Below are 20,807 nucleotides of genomic sequence, written 5' to 3' on the forward strand. Positions count from 1 at the left end.
GGAGACGAATCTACCATACGTCTTCAATTTCAGGAGAAGCGACAGGGGTTTTTTCGGTGTTCATCATTCTCAAAAACCACAGAACCAAGGGGGTAACTCTTCTTGAGCTCCTGAAATCTTCCCAAGCTCGAAGGAACCAAGCAAGCTCCTCAATCTCAAGAAAAATGAGTGTGCGACAACCATTGCGAAGTTCCTTGAGCCTCAGGATGTCAGTTTTCTCCTCTTCTATGGCCAAGCTGAAAGATCTTCTCTCAATCCACACTGAGCGCTTTGCGTCTGCCAGTGGAAAAGGCAGAAAGGTGAGGGTGGGATCCTCAGTAACAGGGAGCGAAAGAAGAAGCAGCCAGAGGAAAGAGGTAAAGGGGGAGGGTCTAGGGTTCTTGGTGAGGAGAGAAGGAGATGGCAGGGGAAGGAAGAAAAGAGGAGGATAGGTTGCAAGGTTTTCTGGATTAGGTAAGGCTGCGAAGAGGAAACCTCCATCGTCGCAAAGTTGGAGGGGGGGGGGGTCAGCAAGGAGAGACACAGGGAAAGACATTGCAAACTCTTTTTTATATGTACGCAAACATTACCAGCTATCATAGAGATCTTAAACATGTAAAAAAGAAACTAGAAATATCCATGTATGAAAAAGGAAAAGGCTGGACCTTTGATAATTCAACGATATGAAGGATTTTTCTCTGTACTTTCTCAGCCTCAACCGATCGATGGGACTTCAAATACACCTACAAAAAATGGCAAACACACAAGCCTCTTTATAAATAAATATTAAGAACAACCAGGCAGACTAAACTTTATAAAGTGTACATTTCATTACTCATGGACCAAAAATTACAATGCAAAGCATTATGCATCAATGAAACAGGATTTATTACCTGTGAAAAAATATTGAAGCAGGAACAGTTCATGTGGAAGTCTTGATAGACATATAACCTAACAGCTTAGTACCTCACACTTTCAGCCAAATTGGTGATTGAACATGGTATCATAGGCTGATGGCTTGCCAAGAGGTCCAAGTCTCATTCCCCAGGTCTATCATCAATTTGTTAAAAGTTTTGCTGCGCCTCATAATGGGTGTCATTCATATTTATTTTCCTCTCCACATGTATTTGAACTGCACGTGTAGGGATTCTTATAGACTTGATATACAGCTCAAATTTTGAAGTCATGTGGCAACTGGTGACTTAACAATTAGTAAGACCATAATGCACAAAAGGTATCAAAATTAGAAGGCTTTTAAACATACCTACGGGGCTTGAAAAAATTAATTGGCTGTGGGAGCGACTTTATGGACATGATTCTCTACTGGTTCTCACTCTCTCAGCATGTCCAAAATGTACATTAGATTTTTTTTTAGGAGCGCCTACATTAATGAGGAGGCATCAACTAATTAGTACAGCTGACAGCCCAAAATACACACATTGCTATGAATTTCAGACTCTGCCTAGCCATCGCAACAGCCTCAAACAGCTACTAAATGTAAAGCAGATGAAAACAGCTTTTGGCAATCTAACTTATTAAAAATAGTGGCAGCAAACAGATTACGAATTCAAAGTTCAATCCAATCTTAAATTGTCTGCAACATTGGTAGAAGCAGGAGTTGTAGATGACTCATGATATGATGAATGTTAAATGTCTTCCATTTTCTCTTTTCATTTGGGGAAGAGAGTCTAACCATACTTTAAAAAGAAATATAACCCATCGATATTTTCAAATCAATTGAAAGCAAGGTCTTAAATTTCAGAAATTTCACCAAAATTTAGTCAAAATCTAGGATTTTAGGAGTGGATGAAATGAAATCAGGTTTCGATTTCTTTTAAGAAAAATTTCAGCCGATAGATTGCATATACACACAAAATTCCAAAACTTCGAAATAAAACTCAAAAAAGGATCACATTTCGAGGTCCTTATATTGTTTCTAAATTATTGACAACCATCTATTACATATTTCCCAAATTTTTATACATAATTTCTGTTAGATTACCGCTTTACCTAAACACATAAGCTGTTAGGTTTTTGGCCAACAATGTATCAGGCCCTAACATTCCCCTGCACGTGCAATCTGAAAGCACGTGGAGCAATAACCAAACAATAAATGACACCCATTATACGGAATACAATAATTTTTTAAACACAACATAATAAATGCGGGCAACAAGACTAGAACCCAAGACGTCCTGGTAAATAACTCTAACACCATGATAGATTACTACTTTACCTAATAGTTTAAGCTGTTAGGTTGTGGGCCAACAATGTATATCAGGCTTTACCACCATAATTTATCAAGGTTTCTGGTATCTCTAAATCAAAATCGAAATTTCTATTGGAATTGAAATTTCTGTCGAATTTTTTGTAAATTGAGGCCCACAAATTTTCCATTGAAATTTAAATTTTAGTCCTTGATTGTAAGAGATATGAACCATATGACGATCCTATCAACCATGTACTAATACAGTCGACCTACATGACAGTGATCCAAAATTTTTAACAGAAAACACTTGTCTTGTCTACCATCTACCCATTATAAAATCAGGGATTCAAGAACAATATTGCGCAAATAGCAATTAGCAAGAGGATCAAATCAGCAAGATGAGCCAAAGTATACAAACAAAATTTCAATATCTATTGTCCAATATGTTAAACCTGCAGGTTGCAGTTATCGACTTCATTACTACATTTTGTATTACACATTCCCAAGTATGTTATTAAGATGTAGACAACTAGAAGCTCAAGGAGAGAAAACTAGTTTGGAGATCAAAGAGTTCAAGAGATGGGATCTTAATTGCTTATTCACAGTAGTTGCTGGTTTAACTTATTCACTGTTTATTTGACATTATTCAGCAAGGGATTTTGCATATTTTATGGTATCTGGACTCGCGCTGCAAATTTGGGTCCTGGATCTCCGTATTGGTTGAGTAACTGAAAGTTTCCCTGAGCCCCTAGCAGTAACCATATGGTGAAATGACCATGCCATGCAAGGGCTGTTGTAGTAGCTTTTTCTACTGTTAATCAAATGAATGTTTAAAAAGGGAAAAATATAAAATAAAAAATTAACATGAGAGCCAAAGGAAAAACATATATAAAAAGTACAGATTCTTCATTTAAAAATTTCCTAAGAATACTTCTCAAGAGAAGGTCCTCACCTGTAAGTCGAAAGATACAGGCCAGAGAGAGAGAGAGAGAGAGAGAGAGAGAGAGGGAGAGAGAAAATAAAAAATAAAAATAAAAAAAGGGAAAGCTAATTAGGGAAAAAGTTAAGAACAATCAACATTTCAAGATTTTCTTAAATGTCACATGGTTCAACAATTTTCAAAGAACAAAGGACACTGCAATAATTGAAGGAAACAAACATGTGCCAAGTGGCAATAAAACATTGAAAGGATCTACTTTCATAAAATAAGCCTTGTTTTGACAAGTCAAATTTATGTAGCCTTTAAATTAAGGAGGACAAACTTTGGGAAAAAAATTTCCAGTGACAGAACTCTTGAGGAATTTATGGTAGAATCATAAACCTACGTGTGGGGATCAATAGTATCTTAATCAACCAAACGTAAGAGGCGTACACCTCCTTTTCTTTTCTTCTCTTTGACAATCAACATTTTTTTCCAATGACTTTAAATCAAAAATAACCATATCTGTCAAATCAAGATTTGAATTGTGAATCGAAACTCCAATTTTGGGAATCTAGAGTCGAGAATCTAATTGAATCATAAGATTTGGTAGAATTTTCCAAAATCCATTCTAAATGGCTTGCATATATTGAAATACAAACAACAAGAAAAATAATAAATATATTTAAATTTTGGCAGTAAAAAAAAATCATATTTCATGTGTATGCTTTCGCTAAGCAAATGAAAAATAAGAGAATGAGTCAGGAACTATTAAGAAAAAAGTGAACTTTGTGCTGCTTAAGAAATAGAATCAAGAAAAAATAGTAAAAATTTAAACTTTTGGTGTTTATAAACAACTAAAAAAATATATTTCATGCACATTCTTTATTAGATTAAAAAGAAAAAAATAATTAACCAAAAAAAATGATAATAATTAAACAAACAAGAAAAAACAACTTTTGAATCTTAACAACACAATGAAACATAGTACCTCCTTAGCCAATCAGTGTTCCACCCCTTCTTCTCAATGGCATAACACTATAACCTCCTCCTAGAGTGAAGAATGGATTTGTGAAAGGCAACATAAGACCTAAACTTCTATTTTCTCCTCCTTTTAGCACAAAATTGACATAGACAAGGAATAGAAGGAAATCGTGTAAAAATAAAATCAATAAAAAAGAAAGAAAAATGTTGTTTTGGGGGTTTTAAACTAGTCGGGTTAGTTAGGATATGATAGGGCCAGAGTCGTGAGGATTGATATGTGCGGATTGATTTGTTTGATTCACAAGGTGAATTGATGGACTTGGCAATTATTCAGTTGACTTTACATTTGCTATTAAGATTCGAAATGATATGGTATGCGAATGATATGGAAATCGCAAATCATAAGATTCTAAAAACTACAAAAACAACTACTTTCCACAATTTTTGTAAGGAGAATAAGAAATTCCCTTAAAAAGAAAGAAAAGTGACAAATAAAAAATTACATTCAAAAGATAAAAGCTAGCAAGTGTTGCTACAAATCTGAAAAACAAATCCCTTTAAAACAAGAAACAAAAGCCCAAAACAAAGCCATATATGAATCCTATCCCAGAGCATAGAACAGATTCTTCTTCTCCGTAAGAAATGTGCGTTCAGTTCAGATCAAATAGCCAACAAAAGGGAAAAAAACTGATGCCTCCACAACTGAGCCATCTTTACTGCAACCAAAACCTGTAGAATATAGCCAACAAATCCTCCACCAATTCCGGGCAAATGCAGTTCCCTCAAAATAAACCAAACAACTTATTCCAAACCCTCCATGAAAAAAGAAATGCAGAAAAGATGAGAATCAGACTGTCAAAATATAAAGTACATTTTCGGAAATACAGCCTTTGAAGGCCTCATATCCTGGCCAAGCAACAGATTTGGAGTTAACTTTGAGTTAACTCTATTAAGAATAACCAACCAAATAAAAGCCTTAATCTTAGAGGGACTTTGGCCTTCCAAATAGTACAATGAAGCAGAAAGGACATGTTTTCATAAATTAATTGCTCAAAACAAATTTTACAAAAATAGCCCCCCCGCCCCCCCCCCCCCCGCCCCCCCCAAAAAAAAAAAAAAGAAAGAAGGGAGCTCCTCCACCTCCCTATCCTTAAGAGACCTACAAAAATGGAAATCTCAAGAGATGCTATACCCATTAGAGATCAGAATGGAAGAAATAACTCCATTATGCAGTGAGTAGAGACGATCTAGACAAAGAAAAGAAATGAAAATCGTAAAATCACCCAACTGGATGCCCTCCCAAGATGAATACAGAGCCATTACCCAAAACAAATTTGGCATAAGGGATAAAGAGAAAATAGTTCAGAGAGATACACCTCTGAGGACTCTCAAAAGAGCATCTTATTCCCAAATTTGCATCACACCCATTTACCTTCATGCTAGATTTATTCTCAATAACATTGTGCCAAAGTGAATCACAGCACACTGCCAAAAAACAAATTTTACCCATTAAAGCAACGTTTTAGATGCCAACTTAGCAAGACCCAAACCCCCTTCCTTTTTAGCCCTACAAAGGATGTCCTTACTGACCACATGATTCCTATTCTCCCAATATTTCTAGCTACCCCTCCCCAAATTCTAAAAATAAATGAAAGAAAATAAAAAGGAATAAGAGAAAACACCTTCAAAAAAGAATATGATCTCATAAGAAGAAAAATACTGTCGTCAAGATGAGACACCACAATATCACTGTCCACCCCAATTCCTCCCACAAACGCAATCCACAGCCCCATCTACCAATCTACTCAAGACCTCAAGCACAAAACATAAAAGGAAGGAGATAGCAGATTTCCCTTGTCTAACACCCCTTAAAGCCCCAAACCAAGACTTAGGTTCTCCATAATACTGAATGAAAAAGATGCATTAGACAAGCAATCCCTCATCCTAGCCCATCACCACTCACCAAAAACCATTCCTAGCAGAGACCTTATCCAAAAATTTTCAGTTAATACAATCATAATCCTTTCCAAAATTCAGTTTAAACATTACCTCCTTACCTTTCCTTGAATAAACATCCTCCCCACCTCCTTAGATGCTAAGATAGCATCCACCATGGTTTTAAATAAAGGCCATGACCGTTACGTAACACCGTTACGTAATGGTTTTTTGGATTACTGATACCGTTACACACCGCGAAATCGGTAGGAAGCAAAATCATGGCCATAGCGGCTGTTACGGACCGCGACCATTACATAAAGGCTGCTACGGCCGTTACGTAACCGCTACAGGACTGTTACACCAAAAAATAATTTTATTTTTTACTTTTTCTTCTCACTTTTTCCCTCTCTTTCATATATCATTCTCAAAATACAAAGTGCAAGAGAGGGGAAAGATTATAAAGAGGATGACAATGGCGCAAAATTTACTATTTCTTTAATACTCACATAGATGCATTAATTAACAATTTGAAAATACTAACTTGTTAGGAAAATATTTTATTTTGATAATATTAGTAATGTGATATTTATGTTCTATATTTTTCAACTTCAACCTTCTTTCTTTTCTAGCTATTTTATATTAGTATTATTCGTATGTGTTATGTGTCTAATAGATTAATGGAGTGTATAATGTACTTTATTTTATTAATTAATTTAGCACGCATAAGAATTTATCACAGATAAGAACAATGAGAAGTATAAATACACACACACACACACACACACACATAATTTTTCTATCAATGGTGGTTTAAAACAAATCCAAACTTGTTGCCCTTACCAAATAACTTAGTTACTCGAACTAAAGGATCCAAAATACACTTAAACTCTATCTAAGAAGGGCTAAAAGTTTTAAACATGCAAGTACACTAATATGCACAAGGTTGTGCGTGCTTAAAAAAAATTCACAACCGTTACACCCGCTTCCCGTTATGTAACATTCGCTACTCCCGCTTTCCGTTACACCCGTTACCGTTACGTTACGCTACCTGCTACCGCGATTTAAAACCATGGCATCCACACTCACTGCACTCCCACCAAAAGAAATTTGAGCCTGAGAACCAGTATCTCCTAACATGAAATCATCCTATTTGCATGAACCTCAGCAATAATCTTATACATAATAACTAAATTGATAGGCCAAAAGTCAGCAACCCTAACAGAATGACTCTTCCTAGGCACCAAAGTGATGGAATCCTATTTGCAAGAATCTCAGCAATAATCTTATACACTAATAACTAAATTGATAGGCCAAAAGTCAGCAACTCTAATAGAATGACTCTTTCTAGGCACCAAAGTGATGGAAGTAAAGTAAAAATTTTTGCCCAAACCCCATCAAAGTAGAAATCATTAGAAATATTCAGTAAATCAACATAACCACATCCCAATAATCCTAGAAGGAACCCAATTAAAGCCAATGAGGCCCAAACCCTTATTATCCCTCTCCATCCCAAACACAAGACGCCCGACTTTGCTCGCCTCAAAAGGCCTTTCCAACCAAGTCTCCTAGCCACTAGAAGTAGGATTTCAATCCAAACCCTCAAACATAGCCCAATAAACACAAACATCCTCCTAAATATAAAGATTTGAAACAAATGTTATAATCTCATTAGTGATCAAATAAGGGTTAGATGTAACCTCATGCCTCCCCCACCCACCTAAGTTCCAATTCCCTAACCAAGTTCTATTTCAACTTGCCATTGACCAGCCCATGATAAAATTTTCAAATCAAGCCACACTTCCTAATTTTGTCTTTTGCCTCCAATTCATCACTTTTCTAAAAATCACATCTGCCAACTCATATTTTTTATGAAACATGCAGCTCCCTTCTTCCTCTTTCCTATCTAAGAGATCAAGCTTGCCTAATTCTACTCTTTTTAGCCATAATATCCCAAAACCTTCAATATTCAACTTCTCCAACACCTTTCTAAGGCGCTTAAGCATTTTCTTGAACCTAAACCATCCCTAACCGTCTCATAATCCTCACTCCAAGAATTCTTAGCCAAAGAGTAAAAAGACTGATGATCAAGCCACATATTTTCAAACTAAAACGGAATACACCCCAATGATCAAGCCACATATTTTTAGACTAAAACGGAATACGCCCCCTTTAACCTTGTCGGATTCTAACAAATATAGGGCAATGACCAAACAGTGGTCTAGACAAAACAACTTGAGGGAGATAGGACATTCATATTTCCACCCAATACAAAACAAGAACCTATCTAGATGACTAGCAACTTCTCTTTCTTCACCACTGACCAAAAAAAAAAAAAAAATTCTGCAGGAAAATCTCTTAACCCACACCCTTGATAAACTATCAAACTTCTGCATATTTAAAGTAATCCCACCACCCTTTTCCCTCCCAGGGAAATTTCATAACATTAAAGTCAGCCCTGACAATCCACCATGGATAACAAAAACCATACACCACAAATAACTCATCCCAAAAACAAGACCAACGAGCAGGCCTAGTAGGGCCATAGACCGACATAAACTACCACTTAGCCCTACCTCTAACTTCAAACAAATGGGAGAAAAAATCATTAAGACTAAAAATTCTAGAAATACATTGAGGATCAGAGTACCCCAAAAATCCCCTAAGGGCGATCAGCTCGCTCCTTACACCTATCCATCCCAAATACTCCAAACAAACCCCCCACCCCACCAAATTGACACAATCGATCTTAGCCTCATGAAAGGTAAAAATATCAAGAGAGATGTATGAGATAATCGTTAAGGTTATTGCTAATAGGTTTTCTATCCTTGGTGATACTTTTTCTCCTACCAAAAGTGCTTTTGTGGGAGGGAGGTAGATTGTGGATGTTATTTTGATTGCTCATGAGGAGGTGGAGGATGTTCGTCATAGAGAGAAGGGCATCATGCTTAAATTAGATTTTTAGAAGGCTTATGATAGAGTTAGTTGGGAGTTCTTGGATACGTACCCAAAAGGTTTTGGAGTTGAGAGAGGGAATTGAATTAAGGAGTGTTTGTTTAATGCTTATTCCCCACTGATAATTAATGGGCAGCCTAAAGAATGGTTTGGAATATCTAGGGGTTAGGCAAGGAGATCCTTTATTGCTGTTTTTATTTGTCCTTGTAGTGGATGTGTTGAATATGAAAAAAAAAAGTAAGGCTCTAGGCAAGGGGTTGCGAGGGGTATTGAGTAGGTAGGGAGGCTGGTGTCTTATTTGCAATTTGCTCATGACACCATTATTTTCTTAGATTACCATGTTGACTATTTTGTTAACACCCTGGCTATTCTGCAGATTTTTTAGAGGATCTTTGGTCTTAAAAATAATATGGAGCAGAATGCAGTTGCATCAATTAATCCTAGTTCTGATGATTCTGTAGTTAATCTCCCTTACTAGGTGGGGTCTTTTAGAGTGGTCCTTGACATATTTAGGTATCTCTTCAGGAGGAAATCCTGGATCTGATGGTCATTAAGACAGTTAAGCAGTTGATGGCTGGAAAGGAGCATTGTTCTCTTTGGGTGGTAGAATTACTCTAATGCAGGCCAGCCTTTCTATCATTCCTCTGTATTTCTATCTCTTTTTGGGATTCCAGGAGGGATAGCTCAAAATCTTGAGAGGAATATGAGAGATTTTTTCCTCGTCAGATGCAGGAAAGAGGAGATATCATTTGGTTAAGTGGAAGGTAGTGAGTATGTTGAAGGAGGGACAAGGGTTTAGTCTTGGTAATGTACTAATGTGGTGTTTAAAGACCCTGCCCTTTTGCTAAATGGTTGCAGTAGTATTCCCTTGGAGGTGAATTCTCAAGGTTTTGGTGAAAGCTGCGTTTGCCCCTCCACATTGAAGGCTTTTTGTACTATTACTTTAGGGGTTTTGGCAACGAAAGCATAGGAAAGCTTTGTGGTGGTCTACTGTTATGGCTATTACTTGGCGCGTTTAATTGGAGAGGAACGCTAGAATTTTCAAAGGCGTAGCTACCAGAAACTACTTGCTTAGGAGCAGAGTGCTTTATCTTGCATCGCTGCGGGTGTCAGCAAATGGTTTTTGTGTCATGTTTCTTTGGAAGACTAGCAGCAGGATTGGTTCGCTCTGCTATTTGAGTTGTTTTCTGTTTTTCCTGCGATCTGTCAATAGCTTCTATTGAAGTAAAGGCAGGATTTCTCATTCTCCTTGTTTTTTTTTTTTTTTTTCCTCCTTTTCTTTTTCTGATGTGCATTCTTCTATCTTCCAATACAATTATTTGTCTATCAACAAAAATCCCATGGAAAAAAGTAAAAGAAATAAATATGTCATTCAAGATAATGGGTGTAATGCTAATTTGGGCTTACAAAATTATTCAGAGTCCTTCAAGGTTCATTTCACTCGTTTAACCTCCTTTTCTTTCTTTAACAAGGTTTCATTTGGGTAGAGTAATCGAATTAGCTTCAGAATACGTTTGGGTGGGTGGGTGAGTAGGGGAGCATTTATCATGTTCCTTCGCTCGTTTGTATTGTCATTCTTCTTGCCACAATGAAATGATTTCCTCATTTCTTAATTTTAAGAGAGGTTTTTTTTCTCGGGACTTTCATTTTTAAATGGATTTAAATGATTAAATAATAGAGAGATGGACGCATTGTCTTATTTGCTCATTGTGCTCTAGAGGATTCCCATATCTCCAGCAGGAGTCATGTTAGAGTTTGTTCCTTTGACACATCAAGGGATAATTCGTGTAAATTTTCCTATTCTCTCCTATCTAAAGCTGATGTAATTTTCCTCTCTACCGGGGTATAGGGGCAGCTAAAGTCCCATCTAAAATAAAAGCGTTTGTTTGTCTGGTGATACTTAATAGAGCCAACACCAACAATCTGCACAAAGTAGGAGGCTTTCTGAGGCTTTGTCTCTAGATATGTCTTTATGTGTAGAAATAGCCTGGACGATGCGTCTCATTTGATTTTACACTGTTCATTTGCATGTGCTCGTGTAACACACTTTTTGGACTTCTTGGTGAAGTGTGTGTTTGTCTAAAGTCGGTGGAGGAGCTCTTGACTATTTCCTTTACTGCTTTTGAAAAGGTAAGGATGTTAAGTGGTTACAGAGACGTACCCTTTGTGCTGTGTCATGGGAAATTTGGCTGGAAAAGAAGTGCTAGAATTTATATTTCAGACGAGATTATCAACCAAGACTGGGTTGGCATTATTAAGTGCATGTTAATTTTCTGTTCTGTGCAAAGCAGCCGAAAAAGCCATACAACTGCTATGCCTGCAATAAACCCACTATGAAAATTATGCACCATCTCCACTGACCTCTGGCTCTACTGTTTCTAGGAAGAAAGAAGTCACAAGGGAAACCTTAAAAGAACAACTACTTGATAAGGTGTTGCTAAGAGACAGTACAAAGTAATACAGATTTCTCTAGGGAAAACTTGTTCTCCTTTATTGTATCTGTTTCTCTTTGCTATCTACAACAAAGCTTCTTTTTCTATCAAATATATATATGCACACACACACACACACATATATACAAGAATAGGAACTCCTCCGAGAAATAAAACATGAAAATAAAAAAGAATAAAATTTTAAATTTATAAAAAAATGAAATAAAAAACTAAACAAGAATTAACAGGGAAACCCCTCTTTAAAGTTTAAAACCCCTTCCATCGTAGTTCGCCAAGCACTTTAAATTAGCTAGTTTGCTTTTCGTCACCTTCCTTTTACCGTCAAGTCCAACTTCATTTCCTCTGAGATTACACAGCCCTAAACCCATCTTATCCATCAATTGCTGCATCCCATTTATGAACTACCAGTCTGGGGTCCAGGCAGAGAGAATATATTCAAGAAAAATCTTTCATCAATAGTCCTTTTTCTCCTCTCATATCCAGAATTTGCTGGTGCATTTTCAATTTTTTTTTTCAATCGTACTTACTGATATTCGTGCAATATGCTAACCACCTAACTAGTTGAATTACAAGAGTGAAATATGCACAACCAAAGAAAAAATTCTAATTCTACTAAGAAAAGCAGTCTAACAGAAACCTCTTAAATCCAAGCTTAAATGTTTTAAAAAGATATTGCAAGTAGAGACCATTCGAGAAGGCCTAATAATAAAAATAAACCCAACTACCAACAAAAAAGCATCATTTCCAAATTTTTAAACAACCTAAACAAAACCGGCAGCACATTAATATTTAAAAAAGAAAATAATAACTAAAGGAACCTTTAGATAAGATCAAAATGATAAATAAACTATACAAAGGAGGATTCACAATAGAGCCTTACATCAAATTAAAATCTAGGTATTGAAGTCTTTGATCACCAAGGTTGCTTTTTCTTTAAGCCTCTAATAGTGTCTGCATCAGGTGGAGTCCTTTGCATGTTAATTTATAAATTTCCAGTTTTCACCACTATTCTAAGTCATTTCCCATTGAAAGATGTATTATGACCCATTGAACCCTAGACATAACTAACATTTGAAACCTAAGTGCAAGCTGCACAACAATATAAATAGCAGCTTATATAACATCACATTCTTCAAACTAAGATCCAAACTAGTATCAAGATGAACAACTACCTCAAGTGATACAAACCAAATTCTTGCTTGAAGAGCTCTAAAATTAGATGATTATGTGAACAGCTTTCAAACAATCGAAGTGAAATATTGACAGAGACATGTTCAAACTATTCCACACAAGAAATCTCAATAATTATCCTATCTGCAGTAAGGCTCAATTAATAAGCGAGAAGTAATAACCTTGGCAAGATAGCTCAATCTCTTGACGCATGTGATGGATTCACCTTGACCAGCTTCCTACACAGTAAAAAGTGAGTAATGAGTATAAGACCAACATATTTGAAATAATTCCATCAGTCAGTATTAATTTTTATTCAGTTTAGGAGAATCATTATATTAGGTTAATAGTATTATGGTCATTACATGCATACAAATTCATTACACATACAGATGAGAACACCAAACTGATATCCCTTAAGAAAGATAGGGTTTGGGGCTTTGATCTATGAACTTACAACGTTTTCTTTGATTTCATACTTTACAGATGTCAAATTCAACTTCAGTTGCCTTCTCATATAATTGGGGTGTGTTTTCTTTTGTTCATCAATTTACTCCCATCGATTAGCTGGAATCTGTGCTCAAAAGTACGTCTTTTGAGGTATAATTGTTCTCATAAGAGATATAGGTGTTACAATCCTACTTTGGAGATATGCTTTGCTTACCTGATGCCAATCAGGCTCATTCAAATGTCTGCAGAAAAGTGTGGAGCTGCCCTAATGTTTTTGGACAACTTGGGTGCAAATTTGAATCTTCAAGAGATTGGCTAATCGCTTTGGGCCCAAGGCTAATGGGCCTCAAGATAGAATTTTAAAAGAGCAGAATTAAGCCGGTAACTCAGAAAAACATATGACGCCCAAAAAGGCAAAACTTTGTAACTTCATCATTTAAAAAACTATCTTTTCTAGCTTGATTCGAAGGAAAAGGAAGAGCTGATCGATTCATAGTTTAAATGATGCGGCCCAGACTTCTAGGTCACCTGCTTCTCTTCCTCCCCTTGCTGGAAAAGATTCAGCAGAATGGGGAGAGTCAAGGGAAGCGAGACACAGAATCAAAGAAACTCCCAGCCCGCAGACAACAAAAGGGGATGCAAAGGAACTAGAATAGGTGAGAGTCCTGAGGAAGAACTCCTGAAGTGAAAGGTGGGAGTAATGAACGACCTTGGGGTAAAGAATGTATTGCTCTTAGGGGCTCGAAAGCTTCTCCAAATCAGAATGAGGATCCAAATTTTAAGGAGATGACCTTGGATGCAGAGTTGGCTGTTGGCTCTCTTTATGTTGATGTGAATGTGACCGATCCCCAGCAGGAGGTTGATCTTTCAGACCACAATCAGATTATGAATGAGCTTTCAGAGGAAGAAAACCACCTGTTGTTGAAAGAGATTCGAGAACATGAGGGCGAGTTTTTGCAAATGCCTCTACTGGAGGGCTTGGCTAATTCAGATATTTTTTAAGGTCCAAAGACCTGTCAAATTACATATGGAGACAGGAACTCTAAGCAAGACTGCATATCAGGGGGTCGAGACTCTTGATAGTTCCTCAATTTTTTAGCATCACAATAAGATATCCACCGAGCCGCTGAAAGGCCTTTGGCTGGAGATACTTCGGCTTCAGTATCGTTTCAAATAGTTCTAATTCCTACAACAACAACAACAAAAAAAACCAAGCCTTAAGTCCCACAATAACTAACTCACTCTTCCTCACTGGCGCACTAAGTGGCCTATGTTGCAAGTGTCCATACCATCTGAGTCGTCCCTCCCTTATCATGTCTTCTATAGGAGCGACACCTAACTTACTTCAAATATGTTCATTCCTTAATTTATCTTTCAATGTTATACCACTCATCCATCGAAGCATTCTCATCTTGGCAACTTTTACTTTTTGGAGATTCTGTTTCTTCGTAGCCCAACATTCTGATCCATATAGCACAGCTGATCTTGTAGTTGTCCTATAAATCTCCCTTTTAATTTTAAGGGTATTCTACAATCACAAAAACCACTTGAAGCACTACTCCATTTTACTGAACCTGCTTTAACTCTATGCATTACATTTTCTTTAATTTCTCCTTCAGCTTACATAATAGCTCCAATGTATCGAAATCTACATGTGTTATTTATTGCTTCATCATAAAGTTTAACTTTCTCTCCAATATTCCTCCTATCATTACTAAAATTACATTTCATATATTTTGTCACATTTCTACTTATCCTAAAGCCTCTAGATTCCAAAACTTCTCTAGACAATTATAACTCAGCCTCTACTCCATCCCAAGTTTCATCAATTAATACAATATCATCCGCAAACAACATACACCATGGAACCTCCTTTTGAATACTCTTAGTCAGCTGGTCCATCACTAAAGCAAAAAGATAAGGGCTTAAAGCAAATCCTTGATGTACACCTATGGTGATTGGAAATTCTCTAGTTTCTCCATCTATAGTTCTTACACTAGTCATTAATCCATCGTACATATCCTTAATGACATCAATATACCTACTACAAACACCTTTTTTTTCTAAAACCCACCACAGAACTTTCCTAGGTATCCTATCATATGCTTTCTCTAGCTCAATAAATACCACATGCAAGTCCCTCTTCTTTTCCCTAAACTTTTCCATTAATCTTCTTAAAAGATATATAGCTTCTGTGGTAGATCTCCCAGGCATAAAACTAAATTGATTTTCTGATACCTTCGTTTCTAACCTTAATATTTGTTCAACTACCATTTCCCATAGTTTCATCGTATCACTCATAAGCTTAATTCCACGATAGTCATTACAATTTGGAATATCTCCTTTATTTTTGTATATAGGTATTAAAGTGTTTTTCCTCCATTCATCTGGCATTTTCTTAGTTTTATAATTGTATTAAATAAATTAGCTAACCATATATTTCCGTTATCACCTAAGCATTTCCAAACTTCAATTGGGATGTTATACAATCCTATAACTTTCTGATTTTTCATCTTTTTTAGTGCAAACTTAACTTCCTTAACTCTAATTTTGCGAATAAATCTCATATTTTTAGTATTTTCCTCATTAGACAATTCTAAGTTTAAGCCTTCTATTTGGTTTTCATTAAAGAACATACTAAAGTAACTTCACCATCTTTCTTTAAAGTCTTCATCCTTAACCAAGACAATACCATCCTCACTTTTTATACATTTTAAATTCCCTAAGTCCTTACTTTTCCCTTCTCTAGCTTTAGCAAGTTTAAATATATCTCTTTCCCCTTTTTTTTGTATCTAATCTATCATACAAACTATTAAATGACCCGTATTTAGCTTCAATAACAGCCTTTTTTGCATCTTTTCTTGCCTTCTTATACTTTTCAAAGTTATCCCTGTTTCTACATTTTTACCACATTTTATACCAAATTCTTTTCCTTTATCCATGTTTTTACATTCCTGTTCTTCAAATTCTATTCCTTTAACCATCTTGCTCCCAGCTCTGGGCATGAATCCCTTGGGATTCTCAAGGAGTTATTAACCTCAATGAAGGTATTCTGCCCACTCCCGCTCATGCCTCATTTGAAAAGGATAACCCATTATACCAAAGAGAGATAAGTCTTGGAACAATGTTTGGGACCTTAGATCGTCAAGGGGTATGGGAGGGGCAACTAGGACCCACAATAGTTTTTTAGATAAATGAGGTATTAGTTAACCCTCCAGCTCAGCCTTTGAAGGTTGTTGTATTCCCTATAACCTATGAGCATAAACAAATTAAAAATACATAAAACAGTGGACAAAAATAGTAAAAGCTAGCCTCTTTGGTCAATTATAAAGACAGGAAAGTTAAGAGAGGAGGGGCTAGCAAGATGTATAGATGAAGACGTTAAGTTGGAATACTCGGGGTTTAAGGAGCTTAAGGAAACACCACAAGATAAGGAAGATGACTAGCAATTTTTTCCCTATTAGACTCAAGTTACAAGAGCATAAGCTTGAGCAAGCGAAGAGACTTCTTGTTAGGAGTCTTTGGGACTCTAGGTTCAAGGATTGGGTTTATTTAGCTTCTTCCAATTCCTTGGGAATTATTATGATTATTTGACTGATTATAGAAAGGAAAGAGGACTCAATGCTCTCCTCTTGGCGCTCCTATCGCTAGCCCTCAAGTCCTTGAGTATGACGTCTCCTTCCTCAATTCATCTCCTAGCCCCCTTTTTCCATAGTAAAGCTTGCAATTCTCCATCGTAGTCATACCTCCATCCTCGTCATTACCCTTGCCTCGAGTTCAAGCCTCACCCAACACCCAGCCTTATATGACTTTCCTCCTCTTCCACCGAGAGAAGCTTGAAACCTAAAATTGTCTACAAAAAGCACATTGTAGTGACCAAAACTCCATCCCAAACTATATTCATGCCAATCACTGACTCAAAACTTCATCTCCGTCAACCAGAGTGGTCATTTTCTACTATCCTGTGTCGCCTTCTTCTCCTAAACCCATTCCCCTTCCATCAATACCCTAAACAGAGTTGAACCACAGTATCAGCAAGCAACTAAATCTTTTTTCATCTCCTCATTCACTCACGTCTCATTTCAACAAGTCTCCTTGGCTATTAGAATCACATAGGAGCAACACCCTAGCTTTTATCTATTCATTTATCCTTTTCGCCTCACACCAGAGCTTCCTTTGCTTCTTCGTTTTGCAGTATTCAATCAAACTCGAGGTTTGAAGATTAGATATGGTTAAGTTTTCCTCTATTAAAATTGATAGGACGTTGTTTAGCTTGATTCAGATGGACTCTTCGACTTTTCAAATCATGGAATATGCCAAGTGGCATACTTCTTACATTATGCTGAAGAAAAAAGACTTTATTAGGGAACCGAATGTGATGAGGGTTCTTTGTGAAGGGCTGGGAGGAGTAGAAGTGTGTAGAGGAATCAATCTTTCTCAGAAAAGCGAAGGGCAATCAATTTTAGGCCTCCAGCAAATAAGAGGGGCAATTTTATCCTGCTTAAGAAGGAGATTAGTGGAGGGAGGGGGTTAAGCATTAGAATTCCAAAAAGGAAAAAGTTTATAAGTTGGGAATTGTTTCTTGTAGCTTTGCTAGATTTGTTGAAGTTGAACAAGATTGAAGCAGATAGTTTCGAGGGAAGACTAGGATGTCTAGACCACGGGTCACAGATATACAAAGGGAAAGGGATACAAATAGGAAGTTGGGCGAACCCTCGGCAAGCCCCTTTTTCGCCAGCATTGTTAGGGCTGCTCGGATGAAGAAAGAGACAAAGGAATTAAATGTTGAAGACCAAGATCACAAAGATTAAGAGGTGTTATGTCCTAATTCAGTCCCTTTATTTAAGACCATCATAGTTATGGGGAATTGTTCAAAATCTATAGAGCATAATGGGTTTAAAGGGTTGGTTACAAGTGGGCCTAATATCCTAATGACGAAGTCAAATGGACCTAATAAGACAAAATTAATGTCGGTTGAGAAAAAGAAAGCCTCTCCCCCATATGAGGCCGGTAGGAGTGCTTCAACTGTCAACATGAAGCTTATCAGACCTGGAGATGGAGAGAAAGGCAAGCAAGGTGTCGATAGACTGATTTGTAATGCAAGGCAAAAGGATGCAACAAACAGGGCAGAAGCAGGGTTAAATGGGAATTGCTCAAAGATCATTGGAAGTTGGAACCTAGTGGTGCATTTGAGCCACGTCTAGTTGACATAGTAAAATACTTGAACTTGACTTAACTTGAAAAAGTTAAGCTTAAAACTCAACTCAAACTCGATCAATTTAAAAATTGTTGAACTTGAACCCAACTTGGCTACAAGTTTATAAAGCTCGAGCTCGATAGGACTTTAAATTAACATTAAATACGTATATAAATATATACAGTGTACAAATAATATTAAATGTATTTATAAATATAATTATATAACATATATAATATTAAAATAATAAATTTAAAAAGCTCGATTAGGCTCAAAAATCAACTTGAATACTATTATTGAGCTCGAACTCAACTTGTTAAAATACTCGAGTAGCTCAAACTCGACTTGAGCTCGAGTAGTCAATCAAGTTTGAGTAGCTCACAAGTAAGCTTGACTCACTCACACACACCCCCTATTGGTACCTCCCATAGTAGGGAGGAAAACCCACACTCTACTAGATACTCTTGGACCATATTGTAAGAACCCAATCATAACTCGAATCTTCAATCTTCTCCTGAAAAATCAGTTTCAAAGGAAAATCACAACACTAATTTTGAAAAAGGCAACAAAATTTGGCTCTTCAATTGATGAGGAGGATGTTTGAGCATCATTTTCAAATCTGAGAAGGAACTTTAGTTGACTAGCTAAGAGCTGAGTTTGACCTTGCAGAGGAGAGCAATTTACTTCAACTATTTGAAGGGGAGTTTGGAAATTCTAAATTAAATGGATTGGAACAGAATGAAAATAGTGGTAATGCCTCATAGTAAATAGGGTTAATATGCTAACATCAAAATCCTAAGTGTACACAGGTAGGTAAAGATTGTGTCAATCACTTTTCAGACCATTTGATTACATTAAATGAAAAGGGGTATTTTTTGTCCAACCATGAGCTTGATTCTCCTTTTGTTGATAATTTGAATGCTCTGTCTTTGGATGTCACGTTGGGGGGGGGGGGGGCGCGGGGGGAATATTTTTGAAAAGGTAGTTACTTCTCTGGAGATCCTTGTTCCTATAAAACTAGTAATGGTACTCTCTTCCTACTCACACTGCTCTTGTTTCTAATATTTTTTTTATGCTGAAGGGAGGTTCCTTATAAGGGAGAGGGTTGTGGGATTAGCTGCAAGAAATATGAGTGAGACTTACAAGACTCTCATAAACTCCTAGAAGATTTAGGCTTAACACGCTTACCACCACCCTTCGCAAGCCCCTTACCAGCCTCATAATTAATAGAAGAGACCAAAATTTTTAATTCTTTCTGAACTTTCTTTTTCTTTCTCTCATAGGTTTTGGGACTTCACCCTCACCATGAAGATCAGCTGGAATGTGAGAGGTTCAAAGGGAGTTAGGAAGAGGAATCTTATAAAGGAAGTGTTGTCCAAGTACTCCTTAGACATTACGTTGATTCAAGAAACTAAACTAGAGATGATTGATCGAGAGATCATTGTGAGTATTTGGGGTGGTCGGTGTAGGGAGTCGAACTTCCTACCAATCTTGTGGTCCTTTAGAGGGTGTTCTTATCATGTGGGACGCTTGGTCTATTTCTAAAGTGGATAGTTTAGTGGGTTTATTTTCCTCTCAGTTATGATCAAAGTGAAAAGGAGGGGTTAATGGTAGGTTTCCTGAATGTATGGTCCATCTAGGTTTGCTCTCAACAGTGTGTTCTAAGATGAACCTTTTTGTTCACCTAGGTGGGTAGTGGGTGGAGTGGCATTAGAGATCTACCTTTGAGCAATGCTACCTATATTTGGTCTATGGAGGGGGCTAGGGCAATGGCTAGTGGATTGGACAAGTTACTATTTTGTAGTGACTAGGAGGATGAATTCTCTAACTATTCTTTCGAGACCTACTTCTAATTAATTTCAAATTTTGATAGAATCTAATCGGGTAGCTTGGGGCTCCCCTCATTACAGGCTTGAGACTATGTGGTTGGATCATGCTTCGTTTAAGCCATTAGTTAGAAGCTCTTGGGGAGAGGATACAATGCAGGTTGGGAAGGTTTTAGGTTTATAAGGAAGTTCAAACATCTTAATGAAAAGCTAAAATCTTGGAATAATGAGGTATTTGGTGATGTTAGAGTTAGGAAATCCAGAATCCTAGGTGAGTTGGAATCTTTGGATGACATGGAAGAGAAGACTAATCTCTCGGAGAATGAGGAGGCTAGAGGATCTCTCTAAGGAATGAGTTGGAGGCAAAAAACTAAATTCAAATGGGTCAGGGAAGGTGATTGTTATACTAGTTTCTTCCATACGTTTGCAAATAGAAAGATGAGGAAAATTTTGATTAGGGAGTTTGAGGTAGGGGGAGGGATTATTATCAACAATCCTAATAGGATTGCTTCTAAGATCTATAATTTCTTTGAACATCTCTATTCTGAGGAGGCAACTTGGAGACCAATGGTTGAGGGATTAGAGTGGAATTCCATTTCTAGAGATTGGATGCTTTGGTTAGAGAGACCATTGAGGAGAGGATGTGAGGGGCGTAGTTTTTAGGATGGACAAGGATAAGGCTCTGGGTCTAGATGGTTTTAATTTGGCTTTCTCTTAGGATTGTTGGGAT

The 20,807-nt window shown here is 37.0% G+C and overlaps 1 protein-coding gene across 4 annotated transcripts in view; it reads right to left on the bottom strand.

The window, feature by feature from the left end:
• Positions 1 to 20,807, bottom strand: part of LOC131160474 (uncharacterized) — a 179,143-nt gene that overhangs the window by 105,470 nt on the left and 52,866 nt on the right. For all 4 annotated transcript variants that reach the window (XM_058116186.1, XM_058116182.1, XM_058116184.1 and 1 more), the window contains 2 exons: positions 12,787 to 12,843; positions 645 to 722 (listed from right to left, as the gene is read on the bottom strand). In XM_058116186.1, the coding sequence (XP_057972169.1) occupies positions 645 to 722; positions 12,787 to 12,843 (135 nt within the window). The remainder of the gene's footprint in view (positions 1 to 644; positions 723 to 12,786; positions 12,844 to 20,807) is intronic.

This window comes from Malania oleifera, chromosome 7 (genome assembly GCF_029873635.1).
Source record: "Malania oleifera isolate guangnan ecotype guangnan chromosome 7, ASM2987363v1, whole genome shotgun sequence".
Taxonomy (NCBI): domain Eukaryota; kingdom Viridiplantae; phylum Streptophyta; class Magnoliopsida; order Santalales; family Ximeniaceae; genus Malania; species Malania oleifera.